Source organism: Gorilla gorilla, chromosome 4, assembly GCF_029281585.2.
Source record: "Gorilla gorilla gorilla isolate KB3781 chromosome 4, NHGRI_mGorGor1-v2.1_pri, whole genome shotgun sequence".
In the NCBI taxonomy this organism is placed as follows: domain Eukaryota; kingdom Metazoa; phylum Chordata; class Mammalia; order Primates; family Hominidae; genus Gorilla; species Gorilla gorilla.
The window spans coordinates 32,216,930-32,243,982 of record NC_073228.2 but is presented as its reverse complement, the minus strand read 5'-3'; the positions used below and the strand labels follow the sequence as shown (position 1 = coordinate 32,243,982).

Genomic DNA, 27,053 nt, shown 5'->3' with positions numbered 1-27,053 from the left:
CGGGGGGCGGAGGTTGCGGTGAGTTGAGATCACGCCATGGCACTCCAGCCTGGACAACAAGAGTGAAACTCTGTCTCAAAAAAAAAAAAAAAAAAAAAAAGGAATACAAAGTTGATAACATTTGAATTAAATGTTATCTTTTATTTTATTTTATTTTATTTTATTTTTGATATGGAGTCTCCTCACTCTGTCATCAGGCTGGAGTGCAGTGGTGCGATCTTGGCTCACTGCCACCTCCGCCTCCTGGGTTCAAGCAATTCTCCTGCCTCAGCCTCCCAAGTAGCTGGGACTACAGGCACAGGTCACCACCCCCAGCTAATTTTTGTATTTTTAGTAGAGACGGGGTTTCACCATGTTGGACAGGATGGAAATGTTATATTTTATTTTTAAAGAAATTTAAAAATTGCAATTAGGGGCACAATCTTACCTCTTTAGACTATTACCAGAATTGTGAATTTATGTTGGTTTTTTGATGACTAAATAATTTATTTTAACTGGTGTTTTCTTTACAGAAAATTTTTGTTATAATAACATTCAGCAAGCACATAGTGGAGCAAATGGTGGCTTTCATTGGGTAAGTAATTCTTCAAGGACTAATATTAATATAATTACTCTTTAAATGGGAGTAAATGTGTACAAGACTGAATTGAAATAGAATTTTTGACATAGTTCTTTATTTTTTGAGGAGCAAAAATAACTTGCTGTTATTAGTAAATGAAGAATACTTTCTTGTTCTATAGTAGGGAAAGATAAAGCTTACATTATCCCTGTTTAATTGTAAACCAAACATCTATCAAGTCATATAATTCTGGGTTTAAAAGAAGCTTTGGGGTTTGAATCTGTAGCCCCACCGAAGAAATAAGAAATTGTCTTTATATAAAAGATATGTGTATATCATTGCAGTTTAATGGTGCTTTAGTACAATGCTGTGATTTTTGGCCAAACTAGATGCCAGATACACAGCTGCATTTAATGTAAATATAAATCTTACATAAAATTTTAGTATTTTATACAAAACCTAGCCGGCCGTGGTGGCGGGCACCTATAGTCCCAGCTGCTCAGGAGGCTGAGGCAGGAGAATCGCTTGAACCTGGGAGGCAGAGGTTGCAGTGAGCCAAGATCATGCCATTGCACTCCAGCCTGGGTGACAGAGCAAGACTCCATCTCAAAAAAAAGAAAATTTAGTATTTAATTAAGTAAGTCATGTTAGATGGCATAATATTAACAAAATTTGTCAGTTCTCTATTACTTCACTAGAGAAAAATTAGGTTATTTTAAAAGGCTAAACTGGCCAGGCACGGTGGCTGATGCCTGTAATCCCAGCACTTTGGGAGGCCAGGGCAGGCGGATCGCCTGAGGTTGGGAGTTCAAGACCAGCCTGACCAACATGGAGAAACCCCATCTCTACTAAAAATACAAAATTAGCCGGGCATGGTGGCACATGCCTGTAATCCCAGCTACTAGGGAGGCGGAGGTTGCGGTGAGCCGAGATCGCGTCATTGCACTCCAGCCTGGGCAAGAAGAGCGAAACTCCGTCCCAAAAAAAAAAAATTAATTAAAATAAATTGCAATAAAACCAAAAGTTGTTAGGTTTTTAAATCATTATTATAGGGGAGAGGTTTTCTTTTCATTCAGTAGTACAGCTGCCCCACGGTGGAAAAGTGTCAAGTTTAAGTGCCCTTTGTTTAGTTTTAATGTAAATCTTTATCTTAAAAGCCACTTACAGAACAAACATTTATGGAAATTTTTGCTATTTAAAAAAAGAATGCCACTTGATGTTGAGTTTGTGACTATTGGTTTTTTTAGTCATATATATATTCATTCTTTTCTATGTATTGTAATAAAATAGTTTTTAATATTTGCTAGTTCAGCTTTAATAAGGAAAAAATATATTCTTGAGAGTGGAGCCAGTCATTAGTTTCATTAATTCCTGAGCTTATCAGTGTGGATTATAACTTGTACACTAAAATTTACATTTAAAATTAAAATTAAATTTACTCTAGTTTTTTGCTGCCTGAATCCTTACAAATAAAGTATTTTATATGTGACCATATATCACATAAAGACAAAAAATATTCTTGTCCCTTATTTTTTATTTATTTATTTATTCATTTTTGTAGAGGCGGGGTCTCACTTTGCTGCCCAGGCTGGTGTCAAACTCCTGGTTTCAAGTAGTCCTCCCACCTCAGCCTTCCAAAGTGTTGGGATTACTGGCATGAGCCACCATGCCTGGCTTCCCTTATGTTTTTGGGTTTTTTTGTTGTTGTTTTTGAGACAGAGTCTCGCTCCAGGCTGGAGTGCGGTGGTGCAATCTCAGCTCACTACAACCTCTGCCTCCCAGGTTAAAGCAATTCTTCTGCATCAGCCTCCTGAGTAGCTGGGATTACAGGTGTACGCCACCACACCCAGCTAATTTTTGTATTTTTAGTAGAGTTAGGGTTTCACCACACTGGTCAGGCTGGTCTCAAACTCCTGACCTGGTGATCCGCCCATCTCAGCCTTCCAAAGTGCTGGGATTACAGGCGTGAGCCCCCGCTCCCAACCCCTTATTTTTTAAATATAAGGAAAACATTTCATTTATTCTTAGAGACTACTACTCTACCTTGAGACTGCAGAGCGCAGTGCATATAACACCATGCATTATTTGTTCTTTTCTTATACTGAACATTTACAGAAAGAAGTTTTTCAGCTACTCCTGCATCCTCACCATGAGTACCTTCTGTTTCCCCAGCCTTTGGAGTTTCTAGGAAGTTAAATTACTTAGCTACTTGTTTCATCTACCGATATATCCAGTTTCACTCTCTTCCAATCTGTTCACCATATTGCAGTCAGTAACCTTTTTGAAATTTTAATCTGAGCATATCATCACCACTGTCTTCACTCCCTTTCTCCTCCTCTTCTTGAAACCCTTCACTTACTTGTTTTTCCCTTCATTCTTTAGATAAAGCCAAAACTCCTTACCAGGGTTTATAAGCCCTCTCTGTGTTATCTGTCCCCTCTAGTTTCCTCTGCTCAAACTACTTTGTCCATATTTGAGTCTCCCACCACTGGTCTTTGCTTGTGCTTTTCTCTTTGCCTAGTTCAAGATTTCTCAACCTTGGCACTATTGACTTTTTTAAGACCAGATAATTACTTGTTATGGGGAACTGTCCTGTGCATTATAAGAGATGTAGCATCATCTTCCTCCTCTACTCACTGCATGCTACTAGTACCTCCCAATCATGACAATCACAATTGTCTCAGACATTGCCAAATGTCACATGGGGAACAGACCACCACCCTCATTGAGAATCACTGGCCTAAATAGTGTCCTTTAGATTTTAGCCATTGCATTCTCAGAAAGCATTCCCTAACTTGATCTAATACCATCTTTACCAGCGGCCTTTCTTCACAGCAACGTATACTACATGCACTTATAGTTGTATTGTTACACTTATGTTTGTAGGAGTGTGTGATTTACTGTCTTTTTACTGTTAACCTGTAAGCTTCTCAAAGGCAAAGATTGTGTCTATTTTTGTTTACTGTTATGTCCACTGGTCCTGGCGTCTTGACTGACATATAGCAGATGCTTGGTAAATCTGCTGAATAAGTGAACACATGACCAGTACAAATTAGAAAATGATTGGTATAGCCCAGATTCTTCTATTTCCGCAACCTTTAGAGTTTTTATGAAATTATATTATTTATCTATGGTAAATAGAAATGCCTTTAAGCTTAGGCCAATGTGGTTAAGTCAGAATATCTTATGTCTTTCTTTCTTTTTTTTGTGACGGAGTCTCACTGTGTCGCCCAGGCTGGAGTGCAGTGGCGCGATCTCGGCTCACTGGAAGCTCTGCCTCCTGGGTCCATGCCATTCTCCTGTCTCAGCCCCCCGAGTAGCTGGGACTACAGGCGCCCGCCTCCATGACTGGCTAATTTTTTGTATTGTTAATAGAGACAGGGTTTCACCGTGTTAGCCAGGATGGTCTCGATCTCCTGACCTCGTGATCTGCCTGCCTAAGCCTCCCAAAGTGCTGGGATTACAGGTGTGAGCCACCGCACCTGACCTATCTTACGTCTTTCAAAGTCAGTAATTTATTTTAAACCCCACTGGCATGGCCCCTCAAAAAATTCCAGTGATCCTTTACTCTTAAAGATAAGATGGTTTTGAATATAGTTGTGCTAAAATATTCAAGACCTACTGGATTCAGATCTATATTGAATTAAATGAGTTGTGTCGTATTTGAAAAACTATTTTCAGGAGACAGATGTTGGAATGTCCTGATGTCCTTATCATTTTCCTAGCACTGTCTACAGGGATTACCTCAGCTACTTTTCTTTTCTTTCTTTTTTTGAGGCGGAGTTTCACTCTCGTTGCCCAGGCTGGAGTGCAATGGTGCGATCTCGGATCTCGACTCACCGAAACCTCCGCCTCCTGGGTTCAAGCAGTTCTCCTGACTCAGCCTCCCGAGCAGCTGGGATTACAGGCATGTGCCATCATGCCCGGCTAATTTTTTATTTTTAGTAGGGACAGGGTTTCTCCATGTTGGTCAGGCTGGTCTTGAACTCCTGACCTCAGGTGATCCACCCGCCTGGGACTCCCAAAGTGCTGGGATTACAGGCATGAGCCACTGCACCTGGCCTTTTTTTTTTGAGATGGAGTTTTGCTGTGTCGCCCAGGCTGGGGTACAGTGGCACAATCTTGGCTCACTGCAACCTCTGCCTCCTAGATTCAAGTGATTTTCCTGCCTCAGCCTCCCAAGTAACTGGGATTACAGGCGTGCACCACCATGCCTGGCTAATTTTTATATTTTTAGTAGAGATGGGGTTCCACCATGTTGGCCAGGCTGATCTCAAGCTCCTGACCTCAGGTGGTCCGCCCACCTCAGCCTTCCAAAGTGTTGGGATTACAAGAGTGAGCCACTGTGCCCGGCCATTCTTTTCTGGATAATATATTAAACAGTATAAATAATTAGACTCAGCAGATGCTAGTAAAGCTTTATTATCAGATCCCAAAGGGTATCCTTTTAGTCTTTGTCATTAATAACATTATCTTTTAATCAGATTCTCCAGTTGAGCATGACATGATTGGTTTTTTTATGTTTTGAAGTAGGAAATACTTTTCTTTTTTTTTTTCCTGAGACAGAGTCTTGCTGTGTCGCCCAGGCTGGAGTGCAGTGGTGTGATCTCAGCTTACTCCAATCTCCGCCTCCCGGGTTCAAGCAATTCTCCTGCTTCAGCCTCCTGAGTAGCTGGGATTACAGGTGTGCACCACCACACCTGGCTAATTTTTGTATTTTTAGTAGAGATGGGGTTTCACCATGTCACGCTGGTCTTGAACTCTTGACCTGAAGTGATCCACCTGCCTCGGCCCCCCAGAGTGCTGGGATTACAGGTGTGAGCCACCATGCCCAGCCAGAAATGCTTTTAAATACAAGTGTTCAATTGAAAATTAATAAGTAGCCTCACCAAACCTAAAATGGAGATTAAGTTCAATAAAGAGAACAAATTTTTAGTAGACCCAAATATATGATTTCATATCATAATTAATAGATTAGTACTTTATTTCAGAAAAGAGGAGGTGAACAGCTGGATTTCCTCACTAGATACACTGTCTCTAACCTGCTGTAGAAACATTCTCCTTTAGATCATTTGAAGCTAGGAATTCAGGACTAGCCTGGAAACATAGTAAGACCCTGTCTGTCTCTACAAAAAAACGCACTAACAAATTAGTTGGGCATGGTGGTACCCGCCTGTAGTCCCTGCTACCCAAGAGGCTGAGGTGGAAAAATTGTTTGAGGCAGGAGGTTGAGGCTGCAGTGAACCATGATCATACTACTGCACTCCATCCTAGGCGACAGATTGAGACCCTGATTCTTGAAAAAAAGAAAGAAAGAAAGAAAATAAACATTCTCCTTTAATTGTTAGTTCTCTCCTTCACACTGTTAAAACCCTGAATGGGCCAGGCATGGTGGCTCACGCCTGTAATCCCAGCACTTTGGGAGGCCAAGGCGGGTAGATCATTTGAGGTCAGGAGTTTGAGTCCAGGCTGGCCAACATGGTAAGACCCCCATCTCTACTAAAAATACAAAAATTAGCTGGGCATGGTGCCGCATGCCTGTAATCTCAGCTATTTGGGAGGCTGAGGTAGGAGAATTTCTCGAACCGGGGAGGCAGAGGTTGCAGTGAGCCGAGATCACACCACTGCACTCCAGCCTGGATGACAGTGAGACTATGTCTCAAAAAAAAAAAAAAAAAAATCGGGCCGGGGGCAGTGGCTTATACCTGTAATCCCAGCACTTTGGGAGGCTGAGGCGGGCGGATCACAAGGTCAGGAGATCAAGACCATCCTGGCTAACATGGTGAAACCCAGTCTCTACTAAAAATACAAAAAAAAATTAGCCGGGTGTGGTGGAGGGCACCTGTATCTCAGCTACTTGGGAGGCTAAGGCAGGAGAATGACGTGAACCCGGGAGGCGGATCATGCAGTGAGCTGAGATCACGCCACTGCACTCCAACCTGGGTGACAGACCGAGACTCTGCCTCAAAAAAAAAAAAAATCCCTGAATGGTATAGCAAATCATCAAACTAAATTAGTAAACTTCAGAATGCAGTCTTTTGAAGGATATTTAAAACCTTGCAGTCACAAATAAAGGAGAGATAACTTGTCATGGTAGAGAACAAAATCAAAAGACAAGCAAGAAAAAAAGCCAGCAGCAGTTGAAATTTAAAATAAAATTATGAGATAATAAGGCAAGGAAGAATGAAAAATGAATCCCGGGCTGGGCGCAGAGGCTCACGCCTGTAATCCCGGCACTTTGGGCAGATCACCTGAGGTCAGGAATTCGAGACCATGCTGGCCAACATGGTGAAACCTTGTCTCCACTAAACATACAAAAATTAGCCGGGCATGGTGGCAGGCACCTGTCGTCCCAGCTACTCAGGAGGCTGAGGCAGGAGAATCACTTGAACCCAGGAGGCAGAGCTTGCAGTGAGCTGAGATCACACCACTGCACTCCAGCCTGGGCGACACAGCGAGACTCTGTCTCCAAAAAAAAAAAAAGGGTATCAAAAATCTTTTGGCTGGGGCCGGGCATGATGACTCACATCTATAACCCCAGCACTTTGGGAGGCCAAGGCAGGTGTATCACCTGAGATCAGGAGTTCAAGACCAGCCTGGGCGATCTGATGAAACCTCATCTCTACTAAAAATACAAAAAATTAGCTGGGCGTGGGGGTGGGCGTCTATAATCCCAGCTACTCGGGAGGCTGAGACAGGAGAATCACTTGAACCCAGGAGGTGGAGATTGCAGTGAGCCAAGATTCCAGCCTCGGTGACAGAGGGAGACTCCTTCTAAAAAAAAAAAAAAAGGACCAGGCGCAGTGGCCCACGCCTGTAATCCCAGCACTTTGGGAGGCCGAGGTGGGCGGATCACCTGAGGTCAGGAGTTCAAGACCAGCCTGGCCAACATGGTGAAACCCCATCTCTACTAAAAATACAAAAATTAGCCAAGCGTGGTGATGGGTGCCTGTAGTCCCAGCTACTTAAGAGGCTGAGGTGGGAGAATCTCTTGAACCCAGGAGGTGGAAATTGTAGTGAGCCAAGATTGCGCCACTGCACTCCAGCCTGGGTGACAGAGCAAGACTCTGTCTCAAAAAAAAAAAAAAATTGGCTTGGCATGGTGGCTCACGCCTGTAATCCCAGCACTTTGGGAGGCCGAGGCAGATGGATCGATTGAATTCTCAGGAATTTGAGACCAGCCTGGTCTCGAACATGGCGAGACCCAAAGTCAGGTGATAGAACCAAAGAACTAGGGAACTTCTAGCTCAAAAGGCATTATGTTAGTTGTGATTTTTTTTTTTTTTTTTGAGACAGAGTTTTGTTCTATTGCCCAGGCTGGAGCGCTGTGGTGCAATCTCGGCCCACTGCAACCTCTGCCTCCTGTGTTCAAGCGATTCTCCCGAGTAGCTGGGATTACAGGCACCTGCCACCATGCCTGGCTAATTTTTGTGTCTTTAGTAGAGACAGGATTTCACGATGTTGGCTAGGCTGGTCTCAAACTGCTGACCTCGTGATCCACCCGCCTTGGCCTCCCAAAGTGCTGGGATTACAGGCATAAGCCACCGTGCCCAGCCCTTTTTGTTTTTTTAATTACGATTTAATACTAATTTTTATTTAATTTTAGACTTTCTCCAGTGGGAGAGACCTGTACATATTTCTTAAAGAGCATAACCAAATCTAACTTTTAAAGTTATGATTAAAATGACATGTTCCCATATTCTCACCAAGTAGGGGATGTGAATTCCCAGAAAATAACATTAAGCATATGACTCGCAGCAAACCATATGCAGAACATTGGCTCATTGTCATGTTGCCAGGGTCTTATTGGAAGACAAAGTCCCCAGTTTTACCACACAAGAAAAGTTTCCATAACTCAATCATTGAACTTGAGGGCTGGGGGATGGTGTTGGCTGGAACAGGGACTTTTTACCAGATACAGAATGTTCCATGCTCTTCTTTGCTGTCTCCTATTTCTGAGCTAACTTGATGCTTGACCTCAGAGTCAGGCTTGCCTGTGGCAAGAGAGATCATTTTAACCAGTGAGTAATTAAGTGCTTGAATCCGAATGTTGTTTCTTATCCCTCACTCTATGGAAAGTGGTCAGAATGAGCTACGTGGGCCTGGACTTTTTCTTCTACAGAAAGAAAATCTGTCCTTTCATTTTAAAGGATAAAATGGTCCATGTGTTTGATTCTCTTTGACTTTGATCATTGAAAATAATCAGAAAAAGTTATGGAAGTGTGGAACCCAAGCATTTGTATTATCTGATGAAAGGATAGAATTTAAGGCTTAACACAGGGTTTAAACCCCAGCTGCCGAGACTCAGTTATACAGTCTAACATAACCTCTTTCTGCAGCTTGGGAAAACCCCTTTCTCTTCTTGTCCGTGGTAGTTTATATATCCTTCTCTTTTGACAGTTAACCTTTCTATATGTTTGTTATGGATATTGGGAGACCACATAAAGGTTAAAACAGGAGTTCTGGAGTTAGACTGTTAGATGAGAAATGGGTGCATTGTATTTGGAAGTTACTGTTGACCATTTAATGGAGCATTTTAGTAGCATGATGAAAATTAAAACCCAAATATATTGGATTACATGGAATTGTGGGCTAGAGGAAAGGTCAAGCGAAAGTCATGTCTGACACATTTTAATTGTTTTGTAAATATTTGTTGACCAGATGAATTAATTCATTCATTAAATAGGAGGGACCAGTGTGTATTTTAGGCTGAGGGAAAAACTCTAGTAAAATGCTAGAGATAGAAAATATAAATGAAGAAAGGGAAGGATGTGGGAAGGAAATTAACATTCAGTAAGCACCCACTGTGCCAGATGCTTTACATAAATATTCATTTCATATCCATAACAAAACCTGTTAGGTACTATTACAGAGAAGTTAAATTCATATAAATGATAAGAGATGATTGAGATAGGATCAATTCTGGAGTGGATCGATTATCCTCATGAACCAGTTCTTTCTTGAAAACTGGAGTGAAGACTCCAAGATGTTTTGAGGCAGAGAAGGGGGTTTTGAGGCAGAGAAGGGGGACACTCCTGAGGGAGCACTCTGGAAGCCAGTGAAGTCATTTGCTGGAAGTTGGAAATTTAGACTAGAGCACCAGTTTCAAACAGCTGCTGTGTGAATTTAGTAGGGCTGCAGCATGAATTCTGTCTATTCTCCTGTGCACACGTGCATCCACCTGTGTGCAGCTGTAGCTAGTTACTACTGTGGTTACTTTCAATGAAAAACCTACTGGTTTCTGTAGTGTACATTTAAGTGCATTTTTTCCCCTCTCCCAGCATCCTTCTAGATAGAGTTCCTTGAGGACAGAGATCATAACTTTTTTTAAGTGAGATTGAATTTCAATCAATACTGTCACTTTTTTTTTCTTTTTTGAGACAGGGTCTCGCTGTGTTGCCCAGGCTGATCTTGAACTCCTGTGCTCAAGCGATCCTCCTGCCTCAGCCTCCCCAAATGCTGGGATTACAGGCATGAGCCACTGTGTCCTGCCAATACTGTCACTTTTTTGGTTTTTTTGTTTGTCTGTTTGTTTTTTGAGACCAAGTCTTGCTCTGTCGCCCAGCCTGGAGTGCAGTGGCATGATCTCAGCTCACTGCAACCTCTGCCTCCTGGGTTCAAGCAATTCTTCTGCCTCAGCCTCCCAAGCAGCTGAGACTACAGGCGTGCACCACCACCCCCAGCTAATTTTTGTATTTTTACTAGAGTCAGGGTTTCACCATATTGGCCAGGCTGGTCTCGAACTCCTGACCTCGTGATCCACCCGCCTCGGCCTCCCAAAGTGCTGGGATTACAGGCATGAGCCACCGTGCCCGACCTACTTTTTTGTTTTTTTGAGACAGAGTCTCACTCTGTTGCCCAGGCTGGAGTGCAGTGGCATTATCTCGGCTCACTGCAAGCTCCGCCTCCCGGTTCAAGCAATTCTCCTGCCTCAGCCTCCTGAGTAGCTGGGATTACAGGCGCCTGCCACCACACCCAGCTAAGTTTTTTGTATTTTTAGTAGAGACGAGGTTTCACCATGTTGGCCAGGCTGATCTCGAACTCCTGATCTCAGGAGGCCTCGGCCTCCCAAAGTGCTGGGATTACAGGCATGAGCCACCGTGCTGGCCTGATTTTTAAGTTTTAGAACTCAGTGAGTCTTCAAACCAGTGCAGATCTGTCACTATAAAAAGCTGCCACCAGACCCACTCACACCTGTAATCTTAGAACTTTGGGAGGCTGAGGCAGGATTGCTTGAGCCCAGAAGTTTGAGACCAGCCTGGACAACATGGCGAGACCCCATCTCTTGAAAAAAATTTTAAAATTAGCTACTGTGGCCCCAGCTACTCGGAAGGTTGAGGCAGGAAGATTGCTTGACCCCGGGAGGTCAAGGCTGCAGTGAGTCGTGTTTGTGCCATTGCACTCTTGAGTGGGCAACAGAGCAAGATCCTGTTCCCAAAAAAAAGCTGCCACTGGGGCCAGGTGCAGTGCCACTCGCCTGTAGTTCCAGCTACTTGGGAGGCTGAGGCAAGAGACACAACCTCTTTAAAAAAAAAAAAAAAAAAAAAGCTGCCACCAGTCTGTCATTTTCTATAAATGCAATCAGTTGATTTTTAACAGAGTTTTGTTTTGGCAACCAATCAGTTTTACCTAGTCCTTACAGACCACTCCTTTAGCTCTGGCCACATTCATCAGCACAAATGCCTGCTTTTCTCCTGCTGCTCAAGTCTGCCTTCTGAAATGAGGTTTTGTTCTCTAGAGCTTCTCTTTAATGTTAGCTTATTTCGAAGAGTAGCTGCTAATGATAAGGAGGTCTAACCTCCAATCTGATTCTTACAGAAAATAATGCTAAATCTCCAAAAGCTAGGGCAATTGCAGATTATTTTGTGATAAAATATGCTGTAAGGCAGTAGAAACAATATACCTGATAAAATACACCTGGAGAAAGCGTGGTCTTCCTTCTACACAGCCAGAAAGAAACCCATGGTGTCATGTGTTCATAATACCACTCTGCGTACAATGGACTAACTTAAGTACAAAAGAAGTTTTAATCATTTGAAAGGGCACAGATGTGAATGAAATTCAAGATGTTTTAATCCCAGATCCTGGGGTCAAATCACAACGAATTTTAGAAGGTGCCAGAGACTGTCAGTCCAAACTTGTATATATGAGAAAGCCCTAGATTTTCTAGTATAGTGTGTGATTTTCATCCTGAATTTATTTTATGTTGGGGTGCCATTCCAAGATCCTGGATGTAAAGAAACATGATTAGGGGGCTACCACATTTCAGATCCAAAGCAAGTAGAATACATCAGTTACCAGTTTTTTCTTATAGTATCAGCTTCAAAGATTCATATACTCAGCCAGGCACAGAGGCTTATGCCTGTAATCCCAGCATTTTGGGAGGTCAAGGCAGGCGGATCACTTAAGGTCAGGAGTTTGAGACCAGCCTGACCAACATGGTGAAACCCTGTCTCTACTAAAAATACAAAAACTAGCAGGGTGTAGTGGTGTCTACCTGTAATCCCAGCTACTCAAGGGGTTGAGGCAGGAGAATCGCTTGAAGCCCGGAGGTGAAGGTTGCAGTGAGCCGAGATTGCGCCACTGCACTCCATCGTGGGTGATAGAGCCAGACTCCGTCTCCAAAAACAAAACAAAACAAAACAAAAAGATTCATGTGTTCTATTCAGTTAAATGATAAAGATAATAACACTTTCATTCCAGTCACACAGGGTAACTAGATCCTTTTTTACTAGGTTAAATATGAGTTTATTTTCAGTTAGCACCTGTTCATTTACTTATTCTGGATTAATAAAGGGCTGAAAGGCTGTAGATATTAATGAGTCAGCATGATGGCCTTTGGCTTCTTCAGAAAGATTGCATGATAAACTCCCCCACCCTTTTCCGAGCAGTCTACCTTACTAGGAAAGGCAGTTTCATGTGGAGGGCAATCTGTCATTTTTGAATAAGGGCAAGAGTCTGAGGTCCATTCTGAGTCACTATGAATAGAGCTCTAGTATTGGTTGGTCCCCAGGGAAACTGGTGGTTAAATACTGTGAGAATCTTTATCAGACAGGAAATGACAACTCATTAAAATACTAGCCGTTAAGCCTGTTTAGATCACTGCCTAGGGGGTAGGAAGGAAAATTTAACTCTATAATGTTTGACTAAAATGTGCACGTTTCTGAAGATGGAGAATTATTTACAAGACTGTTACCGAGAAAGGGAATTGCTAGGCTGTCTTGTTGCTGATCTTCTCCCACACCCTCTTTTCCTCTTTTGTACATATAACAGATCAGCTTGTAATGGGAGTAGGATAGGGAAGGGCTTTAATTTCATTCCTGAAAATGTATCCTACTATTGCCTTAAATGTAAAATTCAGTCTCTTCAGCAGAAGAGGCGGTTGTTGGCTTCAGTTAGAACAGGATCATTTTCTATATAGGAGTCTACTCCTGTGCTCCTGGGCCAAATCTCAATTGATAGAATTCTCTGGGGTCAGAGGATAAATTTGATGTATTGATTTACATACAGTGGTCCTCATTCAATCAAGAAAATTCTAAAGATCCTGATATTCATTTAGAACATAATTAAATTTTATAACTCTGGGCACAGGTTTTCAGTCTCCTGAAGTTGGGCTATCCAGATTTGGTGGGGGTGGGGACAGGGGCTAGCTCTGTTGCCCAGCCTGGAGCAACATCTGCCTCCCAGGCCCAAGTGATCCTCCCACCTCCTGTCGCATGCCAGCATGCTCAGCCAATTTTTAAATTTTTTGTAGAGAGGAGGTCTCACTATATTGCCCAGGCTGGTCTTGAACTCATAGGCTCAAGTGATCCTCTCACCTTGGCCTCCCAAAGTGCTGGGATTACAGTGAGCCACCAAGCTGAGCACTCTTTTCTTTTTATGAGTACCCTGACCTGAATCTTCTCCTGAAAAAAATTTTTTTTTTCATTTATAAGCTTTCAGGGATCTGACTTATGACACCCTGAGATTCTTTAGACTTTGTGATTAATCATCAGAGGGAATACTAACCCAGCACAAACAATGAAATAAAGGTAAAAAACTGTTGTGCCCAGACTTTTTTCTAAGACAAAAGGCTTATTACTCTTTGTAAAGAGGCTATTGCCTCCTTACTAGAATTTATGTCAGAATGTTTTTCAGGAGGGTAAATATAACCTATATGCTCACATTAATGCTGAGATCCTCAAAAAAGTATTTGAGAAAGGAGCAGAGCCTATATTAAATAAAAAATATACTTTATTAATGCTGGTAAAATATTCTTAGGCTTAGAGACTTCAACTGCTTAGACTTTAAGTATACACTCTGTAAATAGGGCTAAACAAGGTGAATCAATCTTTTTTGTTGGTGTTTTAAGAGACAGGTTCTCCCTCTGTAGCCCAGGCTGGAGTGTAGTGGTGTGATTTTAGATCACTACAGCCTCAACCTCCTAGGAGGGCTCAAGCAGTCCTCCCCACTCAGCCTCTTGAGTAACTAGGACTACAGGTGTGCACCACACCTGGTTAATTTTGTGTGTGGGTGTAGAGACAGGAGTCTTACCATGTTGCCCAAGCTGATCTTGAACTCTTAGACTCAAGCAGTCCTCCCACCTCAGCCTCCCAAAGTGCTCGGATTACTGGCATGAGCCACCCTATCCTGCCTGGCCAGATTTCAGATCTTATTTATTTATTATCTATCTATCTAATCTATTGATTTATTGAGAGAGAGACAGGGTCTTGCTCTTTCACCAAGGGTAGAGTGCAGTGGTTCAATCCTAGCTTACTTTAACCTTGAACTCCTAGGCTCACAGGATCCTCCCATCTCAGCCTCTTGAATAGCTAGGACTACAGGCACTTGCCATCACACCCAGCTACTTTTTTAAACTTTTGTAGAGACAGGGTTCTCACTATGTTGCCCAGGCTGATCTCAAACTCTTGGCCTCAAGTCCTCCTGCCTCAGTCTCCCAAAGTGCTGGGATTACAAGCATGACCCATCACACCCAGCCTAAAATACAGATTTCTTGTCACATAAGTGATTTCCAGAAGCAGAGTAACATATATATTAAAAACCATAGAAAAATAATAGATTTTGTTTGCAATTTGGCAAGGGCTCTTGGCAGAATTTTGCCCAAATGTTATTTTGAATGGATTTTTTTTTTTTTTTTACAATATTTAAGCTTGCCAAGAAGTTTGTCTTAGGTCTGTTTAACAGATTCTAGGTATGTAAGCATGGGAAAATATTGTTCCCATGAAACCAATTTTGAGCTCTGAGTAGGTTTCGAGTCTGTGTTTTTTTCTTTAAATAAAAAAAAAATTTTATTTGCATTCCTGAGTTTTTTTTTTTTAACAGAAGTTAACAATAACAAAAGTGTAAAAATCGCCACTAGCATCATTTGTTGGAAATGTGTTTGTTTGTTTCGGAGACAGGATCTCACTATTTTACCCAGGCTGGAATGCAGTGGCTATTCACAGGCGTGATTATAGCTCACTAAGCCTCCATCCCAACTCCTGGGCTCAAGAGAGCCTCCTGCTCAGCCTCCAAATTAGCTGGGACTACAGGCATGCGCCACCATGCCTGGTGGAAAAATTTTTTTTAATCTTATATTTGCTGTTATGTTTGTGCCAGGAATAAAAATATGAAGATACTACTACCCACTAAGATTTTTATACCCACTGTGTTCAAGGTTCACAGCAAGGAAAAGCAAATGAGATCAACTTTTTTTTTTTTTTTTTTTTTTTTTTTTTTTGTCGCCTAGACTGGAGTGCAATCTCAGCTCATTGCAACCTCCACCACCCAGGTTCAAGCAATTCTCATGCCTCAGCCTCCCGAGTAGCTGGGACTACAGGCACGTGCCATCACACCTGGCTAATTTTTTTTATATTTTTAGTAGAGACAGGATTTCGCCATGTTGCCCAGGCTGGTCTCGAACTCCTGAGCCATGGTGCCCAACCTACTTCTTTTTTTGTTGTTCTAAGGCTTTCTCACCTAGAGCAAGTACCTACTTACATAGCTAGTTTAGGTATATTTTAGTCCTTCAGTTGACTGAAAAAATAGTTCTATGTCCATTTGTTCTCCTCCTACTTTATGTTCTTCTATGTCACAAAATTGTAATTATTTGTTTTGTTTTGTTTCATTTTGTTTTGAGACAGAGTCTCGCTCTGTCGCCCAGGCTGGAGTGCAGTGGCACAATCTCGGCTCACTGCACCCTTCGCCTCCCGGGTTCAAGCGATTCTCCTTCCTCAGCCTCCCGAGTAGCTGGGATTATGGGCGCCCACCACCGTGCCTGGCGATATTTTTTTTTTTTGTATTTTTAGTAGAGACAGGGTTTCACCATGTTGGCCAGGCTGGTCTCGAACTCCTGACCTCAGGTGATCTGCCCGCCTCGGCCTCCCAAAGTGCTGTGAAAGTGCCCGGCCGAAATGGTAATTCTTTGAATTTAATCAGAGCTTAAGGGCAAATTGGAGGACTTCCCCAACTTAACTATGGGATGAGATTAGCATCTTTAGCAAGGTGCACAGGGTTGCAAGAATGTAATGGCTTAGGGAGAATGGCATTTAGGGTATTTCCTAAACCAACTATAGAAAGCCTTTGAACTGTGTTGCAAATTATTACTCCCACCATGTGTGCACTTTAAATTAATCTTAAGTGTCAGAATGGACTCTTGCTTCTGGTCTGCTGCTTGAGAATAACTTGACACATGAGATTTAGAGCTGGCATTATTGTTTGCCTTAAATGCATGTTAAGAGTGAGAGCTGTAATTTCTATTTTTATCTAGTCCGTTACTAAAATAGCTTTAGTGATAATTAAGCAAACTATAGTATAAGAGTACTTTGTTGAAGCTGAGGCATCAGTAGCCTAAGTCATTGTAGAGGTAGAGAAATGAAAAACAGAAGTAACTAAAATTTTGATGACAGTTTGGGAAACCAAGGTGGGAGGATCTTTTGAGGCCAGGAATTTGAGACCCGCCTGGGCAACATAGTGAGACTCCATCTCTACAAAATATAAAAAGAAACATAATAATAATAATAAATAAAACTTTTAACCTCTTGTCTGTTTTCAACTGTTTTCCTAGTCTTTCATGGAAACCTCCATAGAGACACATAACAAATTGGTATATTAATCTCAGCATTATCCTCAAGATAAGTTATACATCATGTGAATACACATCATATGATGTACTCTATCAGCTAAAATGTATCTATCAGCTAAAGTGTATCTCTTTTTAAAATTATTATGGGTACATAAAGTGTATCTCTTAATGGACTTACAATGGTAAATTATTTACCTTTTCAAATTATTTTGAAGGGAATCTAGAATTATTATTTCCAGTCCCTTCCTCATTTCCCTAAACAACAAAAACATTATACTCTTTGTAACATTTGGGTCTTGGTTCTTAATTTTCTCTTAAATAATGGCTTGACTATGGCTATCCCTGGTAGATTTAAATGACAACTTACAGTACTGTTTTTTATTTTTGTTTTTGTTTTGTTTTGAGATGGAGTTTCCCTCTTTTTCCCCAGGCTGGAGGACAATGGCGCACTGCAACCTCCACCTCCCGGGTTCAAGCGGATCCTCCTGCCTCAGCCCCCACTAGTAGCTGAGATTACAGGCATGTGCCACCGTGCCTGGCTACTTTTGTTTTTTGGGGGGGTTTTTTGTTTTTTTGGTTTTTTTATTTTGAGGCGGAGTCTAGCTTAGCTGCCCAGGCTGGAGTGGAGTGGTGCGATCTGGGCTCACTGCAACCACCATCTCCCGGGTTCAAGCGATTGTCCCATCTCAGCCTCCCGAGTAGCTGAGATTACAGACACCTGCCACCATGCCCAGCTAATTTTTTTTTTTTTTTTTTTTTGAGACGGAGTCTTGCTGAGCTGCCCAGGCTGGAGTGGAGTGGTGCGATCTGGGCTCACTGCAACCACCATCTCCTGGGTTCAAGTGATTCTCCCATCTCAGCCTCTCGAGTAGCTGGGATTGCAGGCACTCTCCATCGTGCCCGGCTAATTTTTGTATTTTAGTAGAGATGGAGTTTCACCATGTTGGCCAGGCTGGTCTTGAACTCCTGACCTGAGGTGATCCACCTGCCTCGGCCTCCCAAAGTGCTAGGATTACAGGTGTGAACCACCGAGGCTGGTCTAATTTTTGTCTTTTTGGTAGAGACAGGGTTTCGCCATGTTGGCCAGGCTGGTCTTGAACTCCTGACCTCAGGTGATCCACCTGCCTCGGCCTCCCAAAGTGCTAGGATTACAGGCGTGAACCACCATGGCTGGCCTAATTTTTGTCTTTTTGGTAGAGACAGGGTTTCACCATGTTGGCCAGGCCGTTTTGTTTTTTTGCTTTTTTGTTTTGTTTTTTTTTTTGAGACGGAGTCTCACTCTGTCGCCCAGGCTGGAGTGCGATGGCATGGTCTCAGCTCACTGCAACCTCCACTTCCTGGGTTCAAGCGATTCTTCTGCCTCAGCCTCCCGAGTAGCTGGGATTACAGGCGTGTGCCAACACACCCAGCTAATTTTTGTATTTTTAGTAGAGACAGGGTTTCACTGTGTTGGCCAGGCTGGTCTCGAACTCCTGACCTCGTGATCTGCCCACCTCAGCCTCCCCTGGTGCTGGGATTACAGGCGTGAGCCACTGCACCTGGCCAGAGTACTGTTAAAGTGAAAACATTGATTTATGAGAAGGAAAGTTCTTATAAATATTCAGTTTTTTTTTTTTTTTTTTTTTTTTTGAGACAGAGTTTCACTCTCATTGCCCAGGCTGGAGTGCAATGGCATGATCTCGGCTCACCGCAACCTCTGCCTCCCAGGTTCAAGCGATTCTCCTGCCTCAGCCTCACTAGTAGTGGGGATTCTATGCATGTGCCACCACGCCTGGCTAATTTTGTATTTTTAGTAGAGACGGGTTTTCTCCATATTGGTCAGGCTGGTCTCGAACTCCCGACCTCAGGTGATCCGCCTGCCTCGGCCTCCCAAAGTGCTGGGATTACAGGCATGAGCCACTGCGCCCGGCCACATAAATTTGCAGTTTTCAAAGTCAACCTTTTTGTGCATATATTTATATACACAAAAATACATATATTTAATTATATATATTTAATATATTAAATATTTAAAATATTTTATATATTTGTTATATTCATGTCATTTATTTCTAGTCTAAATGGATGAGCTATTTGCATTCCCACCTGTAATATATAAGGAAAGATTACTAGTCTGACTCCCTAATATAAGTCCACTTAAAAGTCAGGGCCAGGAGCAGTGGCTCAGTGAGAGGCTAGTCTGAAGGTAATGAGTTTTCTCGATTGTTCACAGCATCTTTGATGTCTGTCACAGGTCTTCTAGTCTGATCAGTGCAGTATTCACATTTATTATATATGTCTGTTCAGGCCTTTTGTACCTCCTTCAGTATTCATTAAAGAATCTTTTTTTTATTTTTTTATTTTTATTTTTATTTATTTATTTATTTATTTTTTTGAGGCAGGGTCTCTGTCACCGAGGCTGGAGTACAGTGCAGCCCTGAGCTTCCTGGGCTCTCACTGTAGCCTCCTGAGTAGCAGGGACTACAGGCACATGCCACCATTCTCAGCTCATTTTTGTATTTTTTGTAGAGACAGGGTTTCACCATGTTTCCCAGGATGGTATTGAACTCCTGGGCTCAAGCCATCCTCCCACCTTGGCCTCCCAAAGTGCTGGGATTACAAGCGTGAGCCACCGCACATGGCCTAAAGGACGTTTTTAACAACTTCACCCCTCACTGATCTCTCTTTTCTCCCTCCAATTCCTTCGGTATATATGTTCTGTACCAAAAACTTTAATATTGAATTGTAAATTATTTTGTTCACAGATCAGTTCGTGTGTGTGTGTGTGTGTGTGTGCGCGTGCACACGTGTGCGCATCTGCCTATGTTTTGAATCCAAATCCCCATAAATGATTTTAAGTTCCTTGTGGGCAGTTTGGTTTTTTTTTTTTTTTTTTGGCTTTTTTCCCAGCAAAAGGAATCAATTAAGTATTTGGTGACTGATAGATAAATAGGATTAAAGAAAAGAATCAGCCAGAAGTTAGGGATATGTTAGCATCTGATATAATAGCAAAAACTCTTCTATTCCTGCTTTTTGTTATAAAAAGCAGCAAGGAATTGTTCTAGAAAAGAAGTGAAGGCCAGGCGCGGTGGCTCACACCTGTAATCCCAGCACTTTGGGAGGCCAAGGAAGGGGGATCATGAGGTCAGGAGTTCAAGACCAGCCTGGCAAAGATGGTGAAACCCCATATCTACTAAAAATACAAAAAAATTAGTCAGGCATGGTGACAAGCGCCTGTAATCCCAGCTAGTTGGGAAGCTAAGGCAGAGAATTGCTTGAACCCAATAGGCAGAGGTTGCAGTGAGCCGAGATTGCACCACTGCACTCCAGCCTGGGCGACAGAGCGAGACTATGTCTCAAAAAAAAAAAAAAAAAAAAGTGAAGTGAGGCCAGGCGTCCTGGCTCACACGTGTAATCCCAGCATTTTGGGAGGCCAAAGCGGGCAGATTACTTGAAGTCAGGAGTTCGAGACCACCCTGGGCAACGTGGTGAAATCCCGTCTGTACAAAAATACAACGATTAGCTGGGCGTCGTGGAGGGCGACTGTAATCCCAGCTACTTGGGAGGCTGAGGCAGGAGAATCACTTGAACCCTGGAGGTAGAGGTTGCAGTGAGCCGAGATCACGCCATTGCACTCCAGTCTGGGGGACAGAGTGAGACTCTGTCTCAAAAAAAAAAAAGAAGTGAAGTGAAGTGAATTTGAGTCAGTGTACTTAATAGGACAAGCATTAGGCAGTGTTGCAAGTACATATCGGAATCTCTTTGGCTGGCTCTAAGAAAGAGTTTGAACTTATTTACGTCCTTAGCCCTATGTAACAGGTAAGAAACTAAAAGGTACAGAAAATAGAGATGTTTGATTTTTCTAAGTTGCCCCAAGCTACCGTTTTTAAAAACGCCTGCAAGCATGTCTAAAACAGGAGCCTGTTAGCTACAGTTGCCAAACCGGTTTAACAGCACTGCCTCCATGTATTCTGGGTGAGAAGGAGCTCCGAGTACATAAATTTATCAAAGATCACTATCCCAGTCATCTCAGAACAAGCTGTTACTAATGTACTGGAGTTTCTGTGCAAACCGTCTACCATAAACCATGAAAGGATTCAAAGTTCATAGTTCCTTCTTTGTTCCTTTGTTAATCACTGACTTCTGACTAGTGGGAGGTGCCTCCCAGGTTTGCTAATGCATTCTTTTTGGATAAGGATGACGCACAGATTGTCCTAATAAGGACTTAGATTGAGAAAGACCGCCCCCTCTGAGAAGAGGGGACAAGTCAGAGAGAGGGCGGGCAGTTTCTTTTTTAACTAGGGATGACACAAGCATAAGTCATTTCCTTATTAATTGGTTCAAACCAGTTCTTACAGGAACTAGTGGTGATAAATGTGGGACTTCTGAGAAGTCATTCATTTTATTCTTTGTGCCACACCAGAGTACAGTATCAGCTGAGCTGACCTTACTCTGAGGACTAACTCTTTTGCTGGAAGCGGTTCCTGATTTACAGCTCTTGGTTTCTCCCAGACATGTTGGTGGGAGAGATTTTGCTTTTTAAGGGGTTGTTAGACGGAGTAAATTTTCTTTCTTTTTTTTTTTTTTAACTAAAAAGAGGTCACAGAATTTCAGCAGTCCTCTGATTTTTATATTTTATTCCTCTTCCGATCCAATCCCTGCCTTTTGAGTCCAGGTGGTAAGTACATTTTCTTTAACGTTTTTCCTGCTTTTCTTCCCAAATGTGTCTTTTTCTTTGGGCTACTGTACCCTGCTTCCAGTGCTGTCCCCGGCATAGGTCCATCTCTGCAGAAGCCATTTCAGGAGTACCTGGAGGCTCAACGGCAGAAGCTTCACCACAAAAGCGAAATGGGCACACCACAGGTAAGACTTAAATCCGGTTTCTTCTCCCCTCTGGGAAGTTTCGGGCTGAAATTACATTCACAGCTCTCACTCACATTTTTAGGCAAATAAGTGAAGTTGGTTTGCCAGTGTTCCTTGACAGAAGTTGAGCGTCTGTGTATGCTCTACTGGGAAATTTGTCTTTGTCTTAGGCTAGAAAGTGTAACTTCTGTACATCTTCTCCTAAAAACAAGGGTAGAGCCAATGGAAAGTAATGGTTCTGTTACATAGAATGAGTTGTTGCCTTGATCTTAAATGATGTATTGGTAGATATACTTCCCAAGTGGATTAAAAAGTTAAAACTTACAGCATAACAAAGTATTAGACTTACTGAGGTGACTTGAATATCTCCCTTTGATTTTCACTCTATTTTTCTTTTCACCCATGGGAAAATGATAATTTTTTAATAAACCAAGGCTCTTACCATAGCTGAACTTTAAAACTTAGACTGTCTTTTCTGTAAACGATTCTGAGGCAAAGGGAAATGACTAGAAGAGGATGAGTAAACAATAACCTGAAATGGGAAACTCGAGGGAAGCACAGGTTTTTTTTGTTTGGTTTGGTTTGGTTCGTTTTTTGGTTTTTTTGAGACAGAGTTTCGCTCTTGTTGCCCAAGTTGGAGTGCAATAGCGCGATCTTGGCTCACTGCAACCTCCGCCTCCCGGGTTCAAGCGATTCTCCTGCCTCAGCCTCCCAAGTAGCTGCGATTCCAGGCACGTGCCACCACACCAGCTAATTTTTTGTATTTTAATAGAAACAGGGTTTCACCGTGTTAGCCAGGCTGGTCTCAAACTGACTTCAGATGATCCGCCTGCCTTGGCCTCCCAAAGTGCTGGGATTACAGACGTGAGCCACCGCGCCCGGCCGGAGCACTGTTTTTTTTAATGGCCTTGCACTCTTCTTGTGGACCTTTGCTGCCCTCGGTTGACCAAACATGACATCAGAAACAGATACATTTGTGTGTTTTAAAAACAGCTCCTAATACTGGAACAAAAATATTTAACTGTCTTGACAATACTCATGAGTATCTGCATGGCGACTTCAGAGTTGAGTTTAATCAAAGAGTTTATTCTTAGGTCCTAGTAGAAGAGCTAACCTCACACTCATCCCATTCTAAACTATATGATTCAACACTGATTTTACATCCAACAAAGTGAAATCTTGATAGTTGGGTGTAAAAAGGAGAGTAATGGAGATTTCGGAGTAGCTGGGGTTGCTTACTTTTCATTTTTAATTCTTTAGGTTTTGTAAGTTACACACTTCAAGCATTATAGATGATCCTCTTTTTACTACTGAACTAATGAAGCCTTTTTCATTGCATTGTTCTGCATTTATTTCTACAGGGAGAAAACTGGTTGTCCTGGATGTTTGAAAAGTTGGTCGTTGTCATGGTGTGTTACTTCATCCTATCTATCATTAACTCCATGGCACAAAGTTATGCCAAACGAATCCAGCAGCGGTTGAACTCAGAGGAGAAAACTAAATAAGTAGAGAAAGTTTTAAACTGCAGAAATTGGAGTGGATGGGTTCTGCCTTAAATTGGGAGGACTCCAAGCCGGGAAGGAAAATTCCCTTTTCCAACCTGTATCAATTTTTACAACTTTTTTCCTGAAAGCAGTTTAGTCCATACTTTGCACTGACATACTTTTTCCTTCTGTGCTAAGGTAAGGTATCCACCCTCGATCCAATCCACCTTGTGTTTTCTTAGGGTGGAATGTGATGTTCAGCAGCAAACTTGCAACAGACTGGCCTTCTGTTTGTTACTTTCAAAAGGCCCACATGATACAATTAGAGAATTCCCACCGCACAAAAAAAGTTCCTAAGTATGTTAAATATGTCAAGCTTTTTAGGCTTGTCACAAATGATTGCTTTGTTTTCCTAAGTCATCAAAATGTATATAAATTATCTAGATTGGATAACAGTCTTGCATGTTTATCATGTTACAATTTAATATTCCATCCTGCCCAACCCTTCCTCTCCCATCCTCAAAAAAGGGCCATTTTATGATGCATTGCACACCCTCTGAGGAAATTGATCTTTAAATTTTGAGACAGTACAAGGAAAATCTGGTTGGTGTCTTACAAGTGAGCTGACACCATTTTTTATTCTGTGTATTTAGAATGAAGTCTTGAAAACTTTATAAAGACATCTTTAATCATTCCAAAATTGTGTCCGTTTTCTTGAGCGTTTTGATTTTTTACTTTTAGCTTATACCAGCTGAATGGCAGCCTTGCCTAATCCACCTACAACAAGAATTTCTTAAGCTTTCTTTTATTTGCATGAGAGAGCCACTACCAAGGCATGTTTTGTTATGCTGAAACTGAGCTGCTGCATACTGCTAAATGGCACCTCTGGGATTGGCCTACCTGGGGATTTCTTGGTTTGTGAAAACAGGAGAGGAGAGATATCTCATACAAGTGAAAGGATACTGGAGAGAGAAATTACCCATTTCTAAAAAAAAAACACACTCTGTCGTATCTGTGTTAATGTTTTCTAGCGTGTACTCTGGTTTCAACAGACACAAATTTATATGTAACCCAGTTTTCTTGCCGTTCTGTAAGTGTTTTATTCTTAATGTGATTTTTTTCCATTGGGATGTTTTTGATTGAACTTGTTCATTTTGTTTTGCTTGGGAGGAAAATAAACAATTTTACTTTTTTCCTTTAGGAGCATTATGAGCATTATGTCAGAATAGAATAGAATTGGGGTTCGATCTTAACAGGCCAGAAATGCCTGTTTTTTTTTGGTTTGTTTTTGTTTTTGTTTTTTAATCAAATCCTGCCTGACTGTCTGCTTGTTTTGCCTACCATCGTGACATCTCCATGGCTGTACCACCTTGTCGGGTAGCTTATCAGACTGATGTTGACTGTTGAATCTCATGGCAACACCAGTCGATGGGCTGTCTGACATTTTGGTATCTTTCATCTGACCATCCATATCCAATGTTCTCATTTAAACATTACCCAGCATCATTGTTTATAATCAGAAACTCTGGTCCTTCTGTCTGGTGGCACTTAGAGTCCTTTGTGCCATAATGCAGCAGTATGGAGGGAGGATTTTATGGAGAAATGGGGATAGTCTTCGTGACCACGAATAAATAAAGGAAAACTAAGCTGCATTGTGGGTTTTGAAAAGGTTATTATACTTCTTAACAATTCTTTTTTTCAGGGACTTTTCTAGCAGTATGACTGTTACTTGACCTTCTTTGAAAAGCATTCCCAAAATGCTCTATTTTAGATAGATTAACATTAACCAACATAATTTTTTTTAGATCGAGTCAGCATAAATTTCTAAGTCAGCCTCTAGTCGTGGTTCATCTCTTTCACCTGCATTTTATTTGGTGTTTGTCTGAAGAAAGGAAAGAGGAAAGCAAATACGAATCGTATTATTTGTACCAAATCTTTGGGATTCATTGGCAAATAATTTCAGTGTGGTGTATTATTAAATAGAAAAAAAAAAACTTTGTTTCCTAGGTTGAAGATCTAATTGATACGTTTGACTTATGATGACCGTTTATGCACTTTCAAATGAATTTGCTTTCAAAATAAATGAAGAGCAGCTGTCCTTTCCTCTTTTAAGTGTTCAGCTGTGGCATGCTCAGAGGTTCCTGCTGGATTCCAGCTGGAGCGGTGTGATACCCTTCTTTTTCAGCTGTTCGTGCCTTCCTTTCTTGTATCCACCAAAGTGGAGACAAATACATGATCTCAAAGATACACAGTACTTACTTAATTCCAGCTGATGGGAGACCAAAGAATTTGCAAGTGGATGGTTTGGTATCACTGTAAATAAAAAGAGGGCCTGGGAATTCTTGCGATTCCATCTCTACTTTGTATAAGTCTCATTTTGTGCCTTACACATCTGCAGTATTTATCATGTTCCAACTTGGTGACTGTCAGGCAGTGCAATACATCAGCAGTTTATCACCGAAGAGCTGAGGAATACCTCCCTTAAAACAGACAATGTCGGCCGGGCGCGGTGGCTCACACCTGTAATCCCAGCACTTTGGGAGGCCAAGGCGGGCAGATCACCTGAGGTCAGGAGTTTGAGACCAGCCTGGCCAACATGGCGAAACCCCATCTCTACTAAAAATATAAAAAATTAGCCGGGCGTGGTGGTGCACGCCTGTAATCCCAGCTATTCAGGAGGCTGAGGCAGGAGAATCCCTTGACCGCAGGAAGCAGAGGTTGCAGTGAGCCGAGATGGCGCCACTGCACTCCAGCCTGGGCGACAGAGCAAGACAAATAACAGATGATGTCATATGAAAATGTGCAATGTCCAGTTTTCCCATAGTTTTCTGTATTCTCTGTATGCATAATCTGGAGTATGAGTCTGGGAAGAAAAAAGGTTTTTAGTTTCATTTGGATAGTGGCCACCTCTCCATTCCCTACGAATGCTAGAATGAAGTTTCTTTTTTTTTTTTTTTTTTGAGACAGTCTTGCTCCGTCGCCCAGGCTAGAGTGCAATGGTACAATCTCGGCTCACTGCCACTTCCGCCTCCCAGGTTCAAGCGATTGTCCTGCCTCAGCCTCCTGAGTAGTTGGGATTTCAGGCGCCCACCACCACACCAGGCTAGTTTTTGTATTTTTAGTAGAGACGGGGTTTGGCCATGTTGGTCAGGCTGGTCTCGAACTCCTGACCTGAGGTGATCCACCTGCCTCGGTCTCCCAAAGTTCTGGGTTCACAGACGTGAGCCACCGTGCCCACGTAGAATGAAGTTTCTTAAATACACTAGTTAATTATTGAAACATATGCAGTATTGAGTGCTCCTACACAAACAAGCTCAGCCTCTGCCCCCAGTGTGCTCTGTGCTATCCACAGCCTTAGTAGAACATGGGGCTTTTTGTCATTTGACCAGTCATTCAATAATGACTCATTTGAGTATGGATCATGCACTAGCTAAATAACCAGTTGCGCTCATGTACCCTGAAGCGAATTGTTTAGCCTGACCCATGTGTAAGAAGATCACAGAGATTCCCAACCTTTCAGTGTCAAAAAGCCTTTCCATATATATTACTTTAAAACCCATTTTCCCCCATGTGTAATAGTCTATGTTAATGACGGTTCGGGTTTCTTCTACATTGTTTGTGACCTGAGAAAGTTTAAAAGAGCCTCAGTTTCTTTCATCTATAAAAATAAAAGAGATAGAAGGACAGTTTATCTAAGGAATAAATCTGGTAACATGTAAAGTACTGAAATAGGCTGGATGCAGTGGCTCATGCTTATAATCCCAATACTTTGGGAGGCCAAGGCAGGAGGATCCCTTTTAGGCCAAGAGTTCAATAAATAGGGCCGGGCATGGTGGCTCACACCTGTAATCCCAGCACTTTGGGAGGCCAAGGTGGGCAGATCACCTGAGTTCGAGACCAGCCTAACCAACATGGCGAAATCACATCTCTACTAAAAATAGAAAAATGTAGCCAGGCACGGTGGCACATGCCTGTAATCCCAGCTACTCGGGAGGCTGAGGCAGGAATCGCTTGAACCCAGGAGGCGGAGGTTGCGGTGAGCCGAGATCTTGCCATTGCACTCCAGCCTGGGCAACAAGAGTGAAACTCCGTCTCAAAACAAACA

The 27,053-nt window shown here is 42.2% G+C and overlaps 1 protein-coding gene and 1 non-coding gene across 2 annotated transcripts in view; both read left to right on the top strand.

The window, feature by feature from the left end:
- The window catches only part of VMP1 (vacuole membrane protein 1), a 133,213-nt gene extending 109,565 nt beyond the window's left edge, over window positions 1-23,648 (top strand). The window contains exons 10-12 of the mRNA XM_004041244.5: window positions 513-574; window positions 21,362-21,464; window positions 22,826-23,648. Coding sequence (XP_004041292.1) covers window positions 513-574; window positions 21,362-21,464; window positions 22,826-22,969 — 309 coding nt within the window. The 3' untranslated portion in view covers window positions 22,970-23,648. The remainder of the gene's footprint in view (window positions 1-512; window positions 575-21,361; window positions 21,465-22,825) is intronic.
- A 671-nt stretch (window positions 23,649-24,319) lies between these two features.
- MIR21 (microRNA mir-21) lies at window positions 24,320-24,391 on the top strand. Its single transcript, NR_106222.1, has one exon. It is a non-coding gene; the product is annotated as a microRNA mir-21 (primary transcript).
- The last annotated feature ends 2,662 nt before the right edge of the window (window positions 24,392-27,053 follow it).